General features: G+C 36.7%; 1 protein-coding gene across 1 annotated transcript in view; it reads left to right on the top strand.

Annotated features, from left to right (window-relative positions):
• Positions 1-17,634, top strand: part of sha (shavenoid) — a 155,267-nt gene that overhangs the window by 24,305 nt on the left and 113,328 nt on the right. Inside the window, exon 2 of the mRNA XM_065221645.1 lies at positions 16,104-16,801. Coding sequence (XP_065077717.1) covers positions 16,363-16,801 — 439 coding nt within the window. The 5' untranslated portion in view covers positions 16,104-16,362. The remainder of the gene's footprint in view (positions 1-16,103; positions 16,802-17,634) is intronic.

Raw genomic sequence — 17,634 nt, 5'->3', positions numbered from 1 at the left:
AGTTGGTCTTCCAGTTGAGTTTGTTATTTCGATGTCGCATTGAAACGTCGCTTAGCGACGTCTCATTGAGAAAAGCGCATGAGCTTCGCCTCACGCGACATCGCATGATACTCGTTCTCATGAAACGTATACATCCGGAAATGTGCTGTGCTTACAAAACAGTGCGATACACAGACATTAGGTCGTATGAATAAAAGCGTTTACTTTACTTTTCCCGTAAGAAAAGCACGGGAAAGTAAAGTAAACTCTTTTTATTCATACGGCCCATTATGAGAATGTGAGATGCGACAAAACTGAAGAGAGAGAAACAGAGTGCTACAAATCTCTTGCGCATGAGACTGCTATGACTATGAGACTATTCGTATTGCGTCTCGCATACGGTAGCGCGCGCACTGGAAGCCTGCTTGAAAGGCGCTTATTTCAACCTTTTCACGGTTATCAACTAAACACTACACAGCTTTCTCTTGAAGCCGGGTTAAATACTGTTTACGCTTTTTTATGAAGGAATTTATTGAGTATATTTTGCTGTGAATCAAATTAATCGAAATTAGTAACAAATCATCACGAAATTATTTACCCTGCACCGGAACCTGGAATCGAACTCGAGACGTCCGCATTGGCAAACCTTGACACTACCAACTGTGCTACGCCAACACTTTGAACTGATGTAAACAAATCAATATGCCCTTCTACAACAAAATCGCTGAGTAGAGGCTTTATAATAGTGCACATGAATCACTTTTCTCTACTAGTTAATTCAGCTTTGTAAAAGAGCAGAGTAAAAACTGTAAAACTGCACACGTCTAAAAATAAACTTAGTTGACTGTGAAAATGCTTCCGAAGTTGCTCTAACACAGTTTATTAGCTGAGTACAGGATGTTTAGTTGTTGTAAAAGCACTTTTGATGTTTATGTTATTCAGCAAGAGTGGTTGGTTGTGTAGAAGCCATCAAATGAGTAATATATTCACCTTATTACCCAACTAACAATTTTCACAATGTAAACGCTTTACTCATTTCATTTATACAGCCTCCAGCTGTATTCAAACGTTATACGATATGAGGGAACCTTTACTCAACCTCTATACAAGCAAAACTGGCGAACTTAGTCAGCTACTCATGGCTGTTGGAACGGTCGGGAGAAGCTCTTATTGCATATCCATTAACGCTTCTATACAGCTGTTATCCTGCTGTTTAGTTGTGTGTGAATTTGAAAGGCGCTTATTCAACCTTTTCCCGGTTATCCAATAATCACTACACAGCTTTCTCTTGAAGCCGGGTTAAATACTGTTTATGCTTTTTTATGAAGGAATTTATTAAGCTTATTTTGCTGTGAACCAAATTAATCGAAATTAGTTACAAATCATCACCAAATTATTAACTCTGCACCGGAGCCTGGAATCGAACTCGAGACGACCTCATTGGCAAACCTTAACACTACCAACTGTGCTACGCCAACACTTTGAACTTATGTAAACAAATCAACATTCCCTTCTACAACAAAATCGCTGAGTAGAGGCTTTATAATAGTGCACACGAATCACTTTTCTCGACTAGTTATAAACGAGCAAAGTAAAAGCTGTAAAACTGCACACGCCTAAAAATAAACCTAGTTGACTGTGAAAATGCTTCCGAAGTTGCTCTAACACAGTTTATAAGCTGAGTACAGGTTGTTTAGTTGTTGAAAAAGCACTTTTGATGTTTATGTTATTCAGCAAGAGTGGTTGGTTGTTTAGAAGCCATAAAATGAGTAATATATTTACTTTGTTAGCTTTGTTTTGCAGCTACAAGTTGAAAGTTGATTAGTGTGTGTATAGAAGTGACATTAGCGTTTATTGGCTGATGTTATTCAGTGCGACTGACAAATTGAATAATGATTGCGAGAAAGTTGAGTAAACGCTCTCCAAAACTATTTTGCTAGCTTTTGCTTGTAGCTGTATCTGCAGCTTCTTTTCAGCTACTTTACCTCTTGAGGTGAGAGGCAATCACACTTACCACTACACCACCGGCGCTGCTATAATCATTCGCATTGCCTTTTGTTTTAATACAAGGCTTCCACTACTCCAAGGGGATTCTGGAGTGGTATACTGCCAACAAGATCGATTTTGTCTCCTAAACTAAAGCCCTGCCAATGGTTCAATGAAAATGCTGATGTTATGACAGAACTACACACTTAGAAATTCATAATTTTACACGTGACGGAATCCATCTTTGACATAAAAGATGAGACGTAAACAAACATGCCGTGTAAAATTAAGTGCTCCGAGACTGAAAATCGTTACTCGACGAAAAGTACGTTTGATTGAGCTAAATTTCGCGTCTATTATGACTCAATTTTATGTCAAAATTGACGCTCGTATATGTCAGTCTCAGAGCACCTTAATAAGCATGATTTTTTCTAAGTGTAAGTGTAAGATATTTAATAATATCTCTACAATTAGTGATTCTCTATCAAATCTAACGGTACGTATGGAAAGGTATATATTAGACTGGCCCACAACAATAAAAGTCTTAATTTTCCAAGGGTCAACCCCTAGATTTGTGCCAATAGGTGAGAAAACCACTCTCTGAAAATTTCAGCTCATTCGGATGTAACACGAGCTGGCGCTTTTAGATTGAATTTGTATGGGGAATTTGGATAAAATACATGAAAAAATGACTCTTACACTCTATCAATCATAAAAAAGTTTTTATTCTATCGATTCAGATTTTCAAAACTTGTAGTTCAATCAATGAATAACAAATTTGCTGAAGATTGCATCATGAATCCAGTTAGTTCTATTGAGATATTCGCTTTTGAATGTATATGAGCATTTTGTATGTGAAAATGTCAACCAAATCTCCTATATGAACGTTCAACCAAAAGTGCCAGCCCGTGTAACGTCAAAAAGAGCTGAAACATTCAGAGAGTGGTTATTGCACCAAAAAACATGAGCCTGGATATTGGTCTGTGGAAAATTTGAACTTTTATTTTTAGTGGTACTCTAGCTGATACGTTGCATAAGCTACCTGTATTTTGTTGCAATATACGAGCAAAATGCACATAATTAAATAATAACTCCATAATACCAACTTGAATCGCTATGCTGTCTTCAGCAAAGTTGTTCCTTATAGTTTAAGCTACGTGTGCTGAAATTCTGAGCATAATCGAGTTTGCTTTATCGATTCCATGCATAAAAGAGTGAAGTTATGTTATTTCTACATATATTTCAACCAATATTCCCATATAAATTTTAAATCAAAAACGCCAGCTCGTGTTACATCGTAATGAGCTGAAATTAGGAGTGTGGTTTTCTCACCTAATGGCACAAATCTAGGGGTTGGTCCGTTGAAAAAAATGATAAAAAATTTCCCCCATATAAATGTGGGCCAGTCTAGTATATATATTTGAAAGTAGTCATTGATAAAAAATGTTTTTTTTTTTTTTTTGTTCAACGCCATTCGAAAAATAGAGGTAAAGTGCGGGTTGTGCTTAGTATGACGGAAATTAGATCCTGTTACACTTGGGACACTTTGTCCCTACAGGTTCTTTTGGGCTATGATATCTTCCCGAAAACGCAAACTTACTCGTTGGTGATTAAAACAATAATAATGATCTTTATTCAGAATTATATTCCTTAACACATTTTTCCTACGGGAGACACTTGAAGTCATTATGTGACAGTTTATGTAAACGATCACCAATCAGCGATCGATATTAACAAACGAGAGAATGAGAGAGTGAGAGAGAGAGAATTTGGAGAAGGCAAATTGGTTAAATCGGTTGCGCTGAAAACGGCTTAGCAACTAGGAATATCGGTTGCCCGGAGTGCGCCTTGGCGACAAGCAGTACGATACCCTTAGACGCCGAGTATGAGTTATTAAATTTGTTTTAGCGTCCATCGAACTGCTCCATGCACTTGTTGCGTAAGGAGTTCAATGTCCGAGTGAGGCATGGGAAAATGCTTGTTACTAATTGAAAACTGAAATGGTTTTAACATGTGAGTTGCGCATGTCACAATCCTAACCCTGTCAGTAATAATTCAAAATCAAACTGTGACCAAATTTACACTAATTTGTTAGTGGCACTTATGTCAAAATATAATAGCAATCTATAGAAAACAGCAGTTATCACCTAAAATGTTAAAACAGATGTAACTTCAAAATCAAAGGAAATAAAAGTTAACTGAAGTTAGCTTAGCTTAGCTTAGCTTAGTCTGACTGCACGTATCGATAGTTGCACTCCGTGATTGATCTGAACCAGTGAAATTGTACAAAGAATCAACTGAATGGGGCTTGGGAGTAACCTGCCATTCTCAGTGTACATGTTCCAGTGACTCATACCTTTAAAGATCAATAACGTCACCGGCCACGTCCTTGCAATCAGGTGGGAGAGGGAAGGAATGTTAGTGTGTGACTTTTGTTGTTTTGGGACCGTGTTTACCTCTGCATCCCACAAAAGTCACAGGAAGGAGGTTTTGTAGTGGGTTAGGTTCGTTGGATCAGGATTCACCTTGATAAGTGATGCGATCTTTTGTTTTGTGTAGTTATTTATAAGTGTTTTCGATTTATGCTCTAAACAGCCGGCTGTCTAGAGATGTAGATCATTATTAGATGTGTGTATACCGATTTAAACCAACAATAAGGATACTGTTGGGGCCACTCACAAAGTGTGATGATGGTTTATTTTATTTTATCAATGACCAAAATAATTAATTATAAGCGGTTTGAACCGATTTAAACCAACAGCAAGGATGCTGTTGGGGCCACTCACAAAGTGTGATGGTGGTTTACTTGATTGAATATAAAATAATTATTAGAACCGATTTGACCCGATTTAGACCAACAGCAAGGATACTGTTGGGGCCACTCACAAAGTGTGATGGTGGTTTATTTAGTTCGGAAGAAAATGAATATGTATACTTCTTTTTTTTTATATATAATAGAACGAATTTGTACTGATTCAAACCAAAAGCAAGGGTTCTATTGGGGCAACTCACGAAGTGCGATGGTGGTTTATACTATAAGGGCATAAAACAAAATCAAGAGCCATTTCGGTTTCCATAGCTTCCTAGACACTCGGCCGCAAAATAATCTTATCCGACGGAAACGTCTCGATCATCGCGCGATTTACCGTATTGATTCAAATTCCGAACAGTGCGTTAAAATCATCCTTTGAAAAACACCTTTTTTACCTAAAATATTGCTGATCCGCTCAGAATGTATTTAAACTCACGACTTATCGTAATATGGACATCCTAAAAGAAAATTTTTCAAAATCCATCCCATACAAAAACACAAGTGCTCAGAATTTGAGCGTGTTCGTAATATGGGAAATAAAAGTTAACTGAAGTTAAACAAAAAGATAGCAAAACAACTAGAGAAAAAGCAAATGAAATATGCTTCTAAAGGTAGGCAAGATGAGATTATCGAAAGATTAAAAAGATATGGAATTTAAAAATATATATAGAAGAAATGATAATTGCAGGAGCAGAAAACACACGCAAAAACTCCGAAAGAGATTTGAACTATGTTATTGACTGAGATCTAACAAATGATTAGGACATATCGTATATCTTATCTCTAATTTGCGCGTTCCCAATAAGAAATTAAATTGCATAAAGTTGTAATGTTATTACATTAAATAAATACATTGCATATTGCAGAAACAAATTTGGCCTTTGAATCAATCTTTTTGCAAAAAAAAATACAATTCTTTCATTACAAAACTCGAATGTTTACAAATAAATCACGTTTCAAATAAATCACGTGAAATTTACCCGAGAAATTAGACGAAAATATTGAATCTATAGCAAGTTTATAAAAATTTGTTAACAGAACATCAAAAATTTCTATTAGTTTGATTGATATAAGAAGTCAAATATCTAAAATAATATTTAAAAAAAAACCTATGGTACCATAGCTGCGTAATAGCAAAGTCAGTTGTTGTCATATCTAAAGAATTGCAAAAATCGAAGCAAATTATATCTCATCTAGCTTTTGGCATGTTGTTTTTAATTAATCAACTTTGAGCTTATTCTGCTGTGAAATCAAAATTAGCTCTTGTATTCATGATACCAACAAATCATAACAATGACAAATTATGCTTTGATAGCAAAATAAGCTATTAACTTGCTACAGCGCACAGCTTACCAATAACATAATAAGATATTGATACTAAAATTTGATACTATGTTGCTCTGGTTTTGCTTTTCCTCTCTACCCGGGTACACCATATTCAATACATGCAGCATATTATGCCTATCAACTTTGCTAAAGATAGGGGAAATGTAGGTAATGTCGGCCTACATGTCCCTAATTTGGGCCCATACATAAATACAGCAATCGACTAAATTTTCAATAGCGACCAAAAATATCCATTACTACCGTCCTAATGACGCGTTCATCTAGATAAAATTGATAAATAACAGACTTTTAGCGATGGGCCCAAATTAGGTACATGTAGGCCGACATTACCTACATTTCCCCTATAATCCCGCTGTTTTCATTGCGTTCGAAAATTGATTATAAAGAGAGTGCACATGTAGGCACCAACAATCTAAGATCAAACATCAATGGAATATATAAATTTTTATTATTCAAAGATATGTTATTCTAAAATTCATTACAAGAAGAAAAAAATATTGAAGAAAGTGTACATTTTAGTCGTTATTTGTGACGCATTTCTAATTCTATCCTGTTCTACCAACTAGGAAGTTCCTATACAGTATCCAATAATTTTACAACCTACACAGTAGTACACAATACAAATTGTTCATCTGAAAAAGGTCTGCCACTAGTCCCTATGAATGAGCTCATTTTTCATCGCTACTTGAATCGAACAACTTACAAAATACCCCGTTGTTAAAAAAAAAAACGTTTTCAGTATGAAAATCAGTTGCATAGCTCAGCTACATTTGGACAAGGGTATTATTAGCCGAACACTTGAACAATGAATCAATACGCTTCTTTACCAGAAACCTGCTGCGTGACTTCTCGCCCTTTGAAAATTAAAACCGGTAAATCTAGACCCAGTGCGGAAGCAGCATCCGCAGGTTGCATTTACAATCGAACCTATTCTTTTCTATGGTCGGTCTCATAAAAAAAAAACGCATTCTTCCCTGAAAGCATCTCCTGGCAATATTATGCGTGGTATAAAATCGGGAAGAAAAACCTTACCTGGTATCGGTTGGAAGCCAAATCGGCCGATTTTCAATAGATCAGTCCGCCCTTCTTTGCCGAACCTGTCTTTTCCGTGGAAGAATATGTTAGATGATATCACACTGAGGTAATTGTTTGAGATCGGCGGATCTTGATACACTTGGAAACGCATTGCTGATGTGGCTGCCGATGTTGATGCCCAGTCCATGATATTGAGGTCTGGACCTATTGGAAGAAAAGTACATACGTATACGAGGTAGGTAAAGTAAAAATGGAAATAATTATGTCGATGAAGAACCCACACTGGGGTGGAATCAAATGGAACACACGTGGAGGAAAATCCCGGCCAGAATCTCACTTCTGTTTTACACTTATCGAGATTGTATTATAATCATTCAATAAACCCAATAAAAAACCAGCCCTCTTCTTAGACTTCGTGACTGCCAGCTCTAACCGTGCGGATTAAGAGGATGAAAAACTTCTCTGTCCAGGAATAACTGTAGGACCGTCGAATGGCTGGCAGTGTAGAAAAATAAATAAGATTTTTTACAACTTTTCTTCTATGCTTTGGACCCTGTACTCAGCCCAATCCAATGTATGTCGGTGAAGGCTATTGATTTAAGGTAAATGATAAAAATTGCGAGAGAAATGCTTTGCGATTAATAATAATTGCTCCTAATTGGCCTAGGAAGGGAGTCTCGTTTCACTCACTGTTCAGAGTATGTTGTGGCACCAGCAGCCGTGGCGGAAGATAGCAAAAGCCGCAAGCACCGCAGAGCCCGGCCAAGCCGAGAAGACAGGTCCGTTATCGAACGAAGAAGAGCGACTGGCGTTTAACAAATTTATTTGAGATGGTGCGAAAATGGCTAAATTAAATTATTTCTTCATCGTGTAACTTGTAGAAATGGGAGAAATCAATTAAAAAATACCTTGACCTGTTTTAAAGATTACGCTCGTGGAAAAGTATTACAAACAATTTTAACATTAATTGTCTTGTAGGACCAATGTCACCTGCGAACGGTGCTATTTGTCAAAGTCAAAGCAGCTTTATGGTGACAGTGATTAGTGGCAATCGTATAAAATCCGATGAGCTTTTTACATATGTATCATTCTGATACATCTTGTGCCATTCATCTGTCAATTCAACAAACCATCAGATTCTGTTGTATTGTCATCAATGTAGTTTGTATTATTTCCTACAGAAGCTATCTTGTTTGAGCTTTCCCTTACTGCTGCTCGCGGTAGGCGGAGAAGAAAACAAGTCCTACAGGAAATGACATACGCAGAACACATAGCAAGTCGATGATTGGAAATTAACGCCGCATATAACCATGGTGATTAGTAAAGTGAAAATGACCGCCTCGAAGACGCTGCGTCATATTACGTGTTTTTGCTACGTATGTAAATCGATCAAGTAGGCTAAGTGTGTGCAGCTAATCAATGCATGTTGAAAAACAAAGTAGCCTTATTCGGAGACTTGTGATCGTGAGGTGCGCAGCAATTTGTGGTAATTAAAAGTAGCCTCAACAAACCGCGTGGTGGATGCTGGACGCGACAACTCAACATGGATCGAGACAACCGGTTCAACCCCAGATAACCAAGTCGATCGACCGCGTCGATATCCATTAACAGTATGTAGTGAGACGCAATGCGTCTATAACATGATATATAGCGTACATTTCTACTAGTAGATGGGCATCTACTGGCGTAAGTGCGCGCGCTTTGTCGTTGACGCTGTCGATCGAGTCGAGTGCAACGCTACATGTAAAATTAATTTATGAAGGAATGTGCTTGTTTCCTTATATATCCGTAAATCTTCTTTACTCACCCGACCCGTTTGAAGTGTAGGGGCGGAGGATGTCCACGAGTGGCCATTATCGTCTGCACTGTGAAAAGGTACGTGCTAGTATGGATCTAATCCAGTTTTTATGGACTAGGTTCATATGAAATAGTGATGCTTAACTTTTTGCTTCGCCCCTTATAAGATAACGCTCGCACGAGTTTGCCGATGAAAAGCCGATGATGGACAGCATTAGGTGCTCTAATGGAATCAATAAACAGTTAGTGATGAAATACATAGAATTGAAAAAAAGGTAAATCCAATTTCGTTTATGGTATCAACCACTACTAAAATAGAACCGAAAAATCTACGAACTTAAAACATAAATAAAAACTGCCACTAGCGTACGCAGTGGGGCACAGGTATGAGGGAATGCAAAGTTGCTAATGCAATCTTTTAGGCCAATTAATGTCCCCAAACAAGTCCCCAAGTTGCTCAGAAATCGCTTAAATGGTACAAGAAATACATCTTGATATGAAACTATTTCAATTTTGTTGCTTCATTTACTTTAGGTCTCAATAATAAAACTCAACTGTTTCAACGTACTGCTTGGAAGAGCTCTCAAATCATGCATCAAATGGAAGGAGCAAACATGTTACATTCAAATTGGTATGTAGCTATATGCTACGTGATATGAAACGCTTGAGCAACAAATCTAACTTGTGTTGTGTTTGTTGAATGAGAGTTCCATAAAATATTATGTTTCTTGATACTTTGGTGCAACAGAATGTGAAAAAAATGTTTTTTATACCTATTGAGCAACTGTTGATGTTTCTTTAAAGTTGACGAACCAAGATATGTGGAAGAACCTATTTGTAATCTTGTTCCAATAAGGCGTATCTAAAAGTTTTCTGTAAAGGTTTGTGACTGTGATGTTGTGAAATACTTTTGGACTATATTGGCAAAAGCGGAGAAATCGAGAGAGAACTGTGAGAGAACTGTGAGAAGTCTGAGGTGAAATTGGATCGATTGTTGCTGGAGCTGGGGGCACCAAATATGTTGTCAGTTTTCGATGCTGGTGTCGAACTGATACCGCCGAATAGAGATGTGGTCGTTGAGGATCTGTTAGACATGGATGGAGCTCGTATTTGCTGGAACTGCTGGCGAACTAGAAACGACACTAAATAGCCGGTGGATTGCCAGAACTAGTAGCTCCTAATGCCAAAACCTGATGGCTGCTGATGGAGGAACTGGATCGGTGTCGTTATCACTCGATGCCGCATTACTACTGACAAGTGACGTTTAAAGCACGCACATACTCAACTTATTCTATTATTGATTAAATTACGCATTTGCTACTTATTTTCAACATAATTGGAACATGTATAATACGTAATGTTGCTGATATGTTGATAAACCGTTGCGGTGCTGTTGCAGTTTAATAAGAATCAATAAGTTCAATATCCACTTATCTGCAACGTAAATAAACATTTGCCGTTAACTTCTCATGATGTCTTGAAAAATAACAACAAATTGTAACGTACTATTTAACATTTTTGCAACAGTTCAGTGAATAGGATTATATCTGGATGAAACGTACGCTACCGGCTAAATTTATGTTGCTTTAATGAGGAATGTTCACAATTTTTTCAAACATAACAAAATTAAATTTTGCACTTGGTAATGGTTATGTGAGAGTGTTTTGATTTGTTATAGGTGCAGGACATCAAAGAACCCAATAAGGTTGACTCTATTTTCTTATGGTGTAATGTTGTTGTTGATTTGTACTTTATTGGAATTTCGATCGGCTTTGCATTATAATCATAACCTATTTTCTTAAGATGAGTGAGTGATGACTTGATGATGATGAAAAGAAGTCTTATGGTTTGTTTAATCGACGTAGTGAAATCGCTTTGATTCTCCATTCTTACAATGGGCCAAATAAACATGATAATTTGTGCGATTAAATATATTAAATATATGCGGTGAATGCGGAGGATGGTTCCGTCCACCCACCTCTGTTTCTCGGCTGTCCTTCAACCAATTATGCTGATTATTTGTACGTGATATTTTTTATTCATCAGTCTTTCAGCCCTGAGCTGGTTTGTCTTCGTTTGTACGTGATTAGTGCCAATCATAACTTGTTAAATATTGTTGTACTGAAAATTCTGACCCGCAATGTACTCAATTAGAATGTTGGTAAGACTGGAAGCATATGTAATCCACCAAAAATAAATATTATTTATTTTTCAATTTATTCACACATATTAACATAAAACATGAAACAATTATTACAGCTTTAATTTTTTCCAATAGCTTGAATTTAATTATTTTTAAAGATTTTTTTTTTAAAGTTTCAATACATTTGTGGCATCAATTTGTATTATTATTAAAAAATCAGTATGTTTAATCGAAGTAAGATGTTTAATTTCATCATAAAACATCATCTGAAAAACGGACTACTTAAGTAACATTGCAAGTTTTATCAAGGTTTTAAAGAATACTAAAAGTCTAAATCATGGTCCACAGAACCCTCATAAATCCAAAATTGTTACTTGGGTAGTTTTCTGTATTTTAAAGTAATTGTTTTCATACATTTATTCAATTTATTTTTTCCACGATTGTCATCTCAGATTTTCCAGTCCACATAAAAACATCGGTATTATTTTTCGACATCAGCACACAAAAATATAGTTGGAATACCGTTCACATGTATTCGAAAACATCATTGAACTGCTGAAATATTTCAGTGAAACGTTATAGTTAAGTCAGTTAAAACCTAATTTGCAAACATAAGTTGCAAAGCGACTACACCTTCTACCGCTTTTTAAGGTACAATGAAATTTTATGAGAAACTGATGGTATTGCTTGGGTCGCGTGTATCCATTTATGATAGGGCATTTTTTGGGTTTCCATTAGGCGGTCTAAAAAATTCTTTAGGTTAGAAATATGTTTGACTTCCCTGGACATAGAGTTTCATCGTCATTTCATAGTATCATCATAGCACACAATACACAAATGCATGCATTGGTAGGCATAGAAAGCTCTCAATTATTAACTGTGGAAATGCTCCAAGAACATTAAGTTGAGTTCAGGCAAAATCTCGTGTTCTTACACGAACTTTCGCCAGAAAGAAGAAGATCATTTTATGGTGTATGAAAGGGCTAAACACAGCTCTCAAACGTTCAAAATAGTTTAGGGTGTCAGATTGGGGGTTGTTTTCCAGCTATTCATCGCACGCTAGTTCAGAGTAGACACACTCGATCTCCTGTTTCAATTTTGCATTCATCGCTGCGGAATGCAGTTTTCACATTAACTTATAGTGAAACTCCTTAACTCTCAAGCATTCAACATTAATACTCAAGAGTAATTTTTTATAAGAAAGATGCAGTAAATCGCATTTAAAAAAAATACTAATGACTTAATCCCTTCATGGGGGTAACTTGATACCGTTTTGAGAACATACATTTCGATACGCTTTTCAACACACATGAAAACGTCGTATTTACGGTAAACTGTGAGATACGATAATATGTAATAATGCTATCAACCGGATCAAATCGATTGAGAATTCGATGCGATCTGCTTAACAGATATTCGCCACAACACCTAAGTGCTGGAAGTATGGTCAGTAACTACAAAGCGGTGCAGCAGGCATAAGTCATCGTCGAAGTTAGGGAATCAAAAATAACTTTATCATGAAAAAATTCCATAGGACAAACGAGCCAAATAGAAATCGGTGAGCAGAAATTACAAGCAACAAAGATAAAGTTCTATGATAGTTTTTCTACAACAAACCTGGTTGATGACATAATTTGGAATGATATAAAGTGGCGTTCATATGCCACGTGGACAACTTAAGGAAGTAATGGTAGGGGTACGGAGAAGTACAAGCATGTCCACGGAGAGAGGGAGGGGGTATAATCAATGTCCGCTTGGACATGTTAAATCTATTGAATCAAATCTATCACACGACACATCAAATCACGTAAAAATTAAATAACAAAAACACGGTTGTATCAGGTGCCCAGGACCAAATGAATAAATCACAGAAAGATTTCGACTGCCCTTGGGAAAGATACAAAATCAGTGTTGAAGCAAAACCCTATCAAGGTCTTTTAAACAATGGATAGTTTTGACAAAATTTACTCACTAGATGGCGCTAATAATAATAATAATAAAAGTTGATACACAAAAATTACTGACAGTGGCGCCGGTGGTTTAGTGGTAAGCATGATTACCTCTCACCCCAAAAGGACTGAGTTCAATATCAGTCGGCGCTGCCATCGACAAATAAAAAAGTTACAGCTTTTCAATGTGACCTGAGGTCAAATTGACCCCAAGGAACAGACAAAAAGTTGAATCGGCGCACACCTCTAAACGGTGTATACTGCATTGTTGTCAGTACTTAACATTTTCAATACAGCCGAAATATCGTGGTAGAGGCCCGTAAAATAATATACAATATGAAGAACGCTACTGTTTTTTCTACAGAAAAGGGAGGTTGAGTTAACCGAACGACAAAAAATCTACGTTTTCACGAACAACCTAACCCAACAAACAATTTAGATGGTTAAAAGCTGATTAAATCTGCGTTTAGCTGCCTAAGGCAATATTGGCCTGTATAAGCTGTTCATCAGCTAACATTGTTTGTTGGGAAATTTTATACGATAAATTCTAATATTTTCCTATTATTGAAAATTCGGATAATACAGAATGTATTGTAAATCTATTGACAGCAATCGAATGGCCAAGGGAGGTGGCTTCCATACCTGGGTAGATATCGTACCCATCAACAACACATGTGCCGGGACTAACGGGTTTGGAACTAAAAGCATGACCACGCTCGGGAATGTACGCATTTTTTTGCATTTTAGTATGGAATTATACGAGTGAGTGCCCTTCAACTCGGCCTCCTCATTACTTTGATGTTGACAAATTATGAGCACGCGCATTATTTGTATAATAATTATAAGGACTATACAACAACTATACAAAAACTATACAAGTGTGACCGTGGATGTGCGCATAATTTATTGAACAAATAATGCTCTTGTTCATAGTTTGTCATTTAAGTGTATCCGCGGCATTAGTTCTGCGTAACCAATACCTTGCTAAACATTGAACACAGCTAATATGGGAAGATCAAAGCTATTTCAAATTTTGACCTGAAGCGTCACGTGGCTTCATCCAATTTGAGATTATCGCTAGTCGGCTACCTTTTATGACTCGTTCGGTAATTAATATATGTTTTCAGATATCTGATACGAACCTGTTTCAAGGGAGATGCAAACGAAGGTGTTACTTTGCGATATGCATCGTAGTAAGAAAGCTAACAAAAGAAATATGTTGACGCTGAAAAAAAAAAAACGTTATGATGGAGTTCGAAAACGATGAACAGGTTATTAATCAAATTTAACTCCTACATATTAATCACATATCCATTTATAAAGTGTGCCTACAATCAATATAATCTTTAGAGAACCATTCGATAGTGCTGAATAATCGAAAGTTCACTCCGTTTAAATTTTATCGCTCAGTGGCTTTCGGACTCGCATTTCTCTCTGGGAATGTGCAGCCTATAACAGATCAAGCTAACCTACATTATATTTTGCAGCTTTTATGATCAAGAAATAGGCTGAAAACCAAATAGACATTTTTGGCAATAAAATGCACGAAACCTGTTCATATCTTGACTCTTAGTCTCATTTTTTTCAAATCCATTTGAATGTTTTGCATCAACAGTATGCTAGGTGATACAAATTGGCGGTCGTAAAATTGTAATCAACTCAAAAATCAGCCACGGCTACCCTTAGAACGGCCGATCAATCATAAAATGTTTGTGAGCAACTGTAGATCGAACAAAATGACAATCAAACGTGATTTATGAGGGGATCTACATTTAAAAGTCCAAATATTTTAATTATATTGGGTTGAATTTCACTTTTGATATTTGAAAGATAATCGAGAACTCAAAAAATTAGGCTCATTTCATTAGGTTTATTAGGAGGTTAAAGCCAATGTAAAGAAATTTACTATCAAAATCTACGACAATGTGCAATAATAAAAGCAACCCAACGACCAAAACACCTGTTTCAGGTTTTGTAGAAGCTCGCTTGTTGTTCTTGCAATGATTAAATTTTATGTTCATTTTAATGCAGTATGTACTGGTGGCTACACTCAATCATCTTTTAATTAGAGGCCAACGGAACATCCAGGAAGATCAATTATTATCAATGCTCCAGGCAGTAGTGCTGAAAAACGATTCAATTTGGGTACCAAAACATGGAATATGTAGTCCTGTAGTGTTTCGTTGTGCGTGTAAATTTAAACTGGAGCACACCATAAGTGTCTTAATTTGCATATGTAATACAAATTCCCATCATGGAGGGGAATCGTAAACATTTACGATCCGTGTTCAGCTGTTTTGTATGTTAAAATACATGGTTGAATCATCAATTGCAATCCAAATAACCATGTTAAGGGATGATTGAATTGCCTTCATGTGAATATATTATACTTAATCATCTTAGATATGCTATTATATTCGATAATCATTTCAGGGTATTAGCGGAAAAGCGAAAAGCATTGAACTGTAGGCTTTTGAGAACTTTCTTAAACTTCGCCGATTGCAGCACATTCAAATTAAACCATTATCTGGTCCAACTACCTCTAAATCGTTCAACCCGCCATATAAATTAACGAGCATTTGCAACAAGTCGTAATTATCAGTTTACGTTTTGGGAGCAGAAAAAACTTCTGTTCACACGCAGCGCTCTGTTAAATGTTTCCGCTCAAATAAGTTCCCATCATTCATCAAACTATGACAGTCGAACATGGCAGTGGACTAATCTAACAAATTATGCGCCAGTTCAGAGTGCGCTAAAGATTATCCCCTCAATGTGTGGATTAACATTGTGTATTTCATAAATATCTCATTAGTCGACTCACATTGGTGAGGCCATCATTAATCAATTTGTTTACAACATAATCATAGAAACTGTGAATAGAAGAACGTCTTAACAGGTTAACTTGGAAGTACATAATTGACTAATGAGAAATAAGTTCAAACATGTTAATTTGTTATTTATGTATGATTTTGTCTGGTCTGAATAGTAGATCAAAGATGAGGTTAATTTCCTTTGCCCTAACCTGTGTTCTTCATTGTTTCGTTTCATATTCCAGACAATCGTCAAACACTAGCCGCAGAATGTTGGCAGCAGTTCAGCGCCGTCAGTAGCTCTGACCACGCAAAACCAAACAACAAATGAAAGACGCAAAGCGCGAACGCAGAAAAAAGCTATCGTGTCCTAAAACGAGGGTCTGCGTCATGCCAGCAGTGCCCAGAAATTCTCACTTACGGCTATATCAGCTTCATCTTCAGTTTCTTCCCAACCAGAGGAGCCATCCGAAAATCGCATGCGCATGAGGAGCAGCAATCAAAATGCTGAAATCTTTGGCTCTGCCTCGCTACTTCAAGAAAAACAATTATAATATATTAACGCCACAATTAGCGCCAGGCTTGGAACGATCCACATCATCGACTACTTCGAAAAGATCTACATCCTCTACTAGAGCATCCTCGCGATGGTTCCGAGCACGGTTACAATGTTCACCGTTAGCCCGCTGGCATCGAAGGCGGAAAGGTTTTGCGATGTTACCGGACATCACAGCAGCCTCTTTACTGGTCCTCGGATTGCTTATCTGCGGATTGAGTATTCCGTTTTGCCAAGGAACAGCCGTCCCAGTACCAGCGGCCAAATCCAAAGGAACAATTTCAACCTACGGAACACGAACAAGTCTCACGAGAATCGGGGTTGCCGATACAGCAAAAATCGCCAACCTCACACGACAGCACGGCGGTGATCTGTTTTATGCATTTGGTAAGTAGCTTTTTCCTTTTTTGATTGCGTTTCAATGGTATGCCTATCTTTGTCTTCAAAAGCTCTTTTGAAAAATACTTAGCTATTGAAGATCAAAAGTTGTCACCACATGACTATTAAAATTATGATGAATTCAAAATTTCTTCAGACATACAATATATATCCTGAAAAGCTTCTAGTGTAAATTTTTGGAATTGGTCAGCTGGTTCCGGAGATATCGCCGGATCATGTTCCGTTGTCTTGGTACTTTGAACTGAAACGGTTAACACCCATGAAGCGACACATCAAATCACATGAGAATTCGACAAAAAGATCAATAACCGTTAAAGCGGTGCCCAAAATCTGACTTAAGCCATATCTGCTCTTACGATAAATCAAATGTTATATTGGTGAGAAGGGCCGGATCACATTATAGGTGGATTAATTCAGTATTTCTTTTTAATTATTTTTCACCTGCATCATTGCCGTTGAATCCGACTCAAATTTGAGTTCCGTTTAACCAGATTATCTTACAAAAACGAACTTATTACAGTTACAGATATATATTCCCTCAACGATTATCAGTTGCTTTATAGCTATATAAATCTACCTAATTAATTATTTTTGAAACATTTTGGTGTTTAAAAGACCATTTAGTGATTTATTTTTCTATTTTTTTTCCTTAGGTCGCTTTAATGTTCCATTGTTCGATTGTTTTCAAACTATTTTTGTTATACAGGATGACTAGTAATTCGTGTTAGGTGAAAGTAGACCACATTTACTGCAACAAATTGTATTGCAAGATAGGTCGAAAAATCATTCCTTACCAAGTTATTGATTTATTTATTTTTCAT

The sequence above is a fragment of the Ochlerotatus camptorhynchus genome, unplaced genomic scaffold (genome assembly GCF_037179485.1).
Source record: "Ochlerotatus camptorhynchus isolate MF236.1 unplaced genomic scaffold, CSIRO-AGI_Acam_v1.1 ptg000146l, whole genome shotgun sequence".
Classification (NCBI taxonomy): domain Eukaryota; kingdom Metazoa; phylum Arthropoda; class Insecta; order Diptera; family Culicidae; genus Ochlerotatus; species Ochlerotatus camptorhynchus.
Note: the sequence above shows the minus strand (reverse complement) of the source record. Positions and strands in the feature narration are given on the sequence as shown.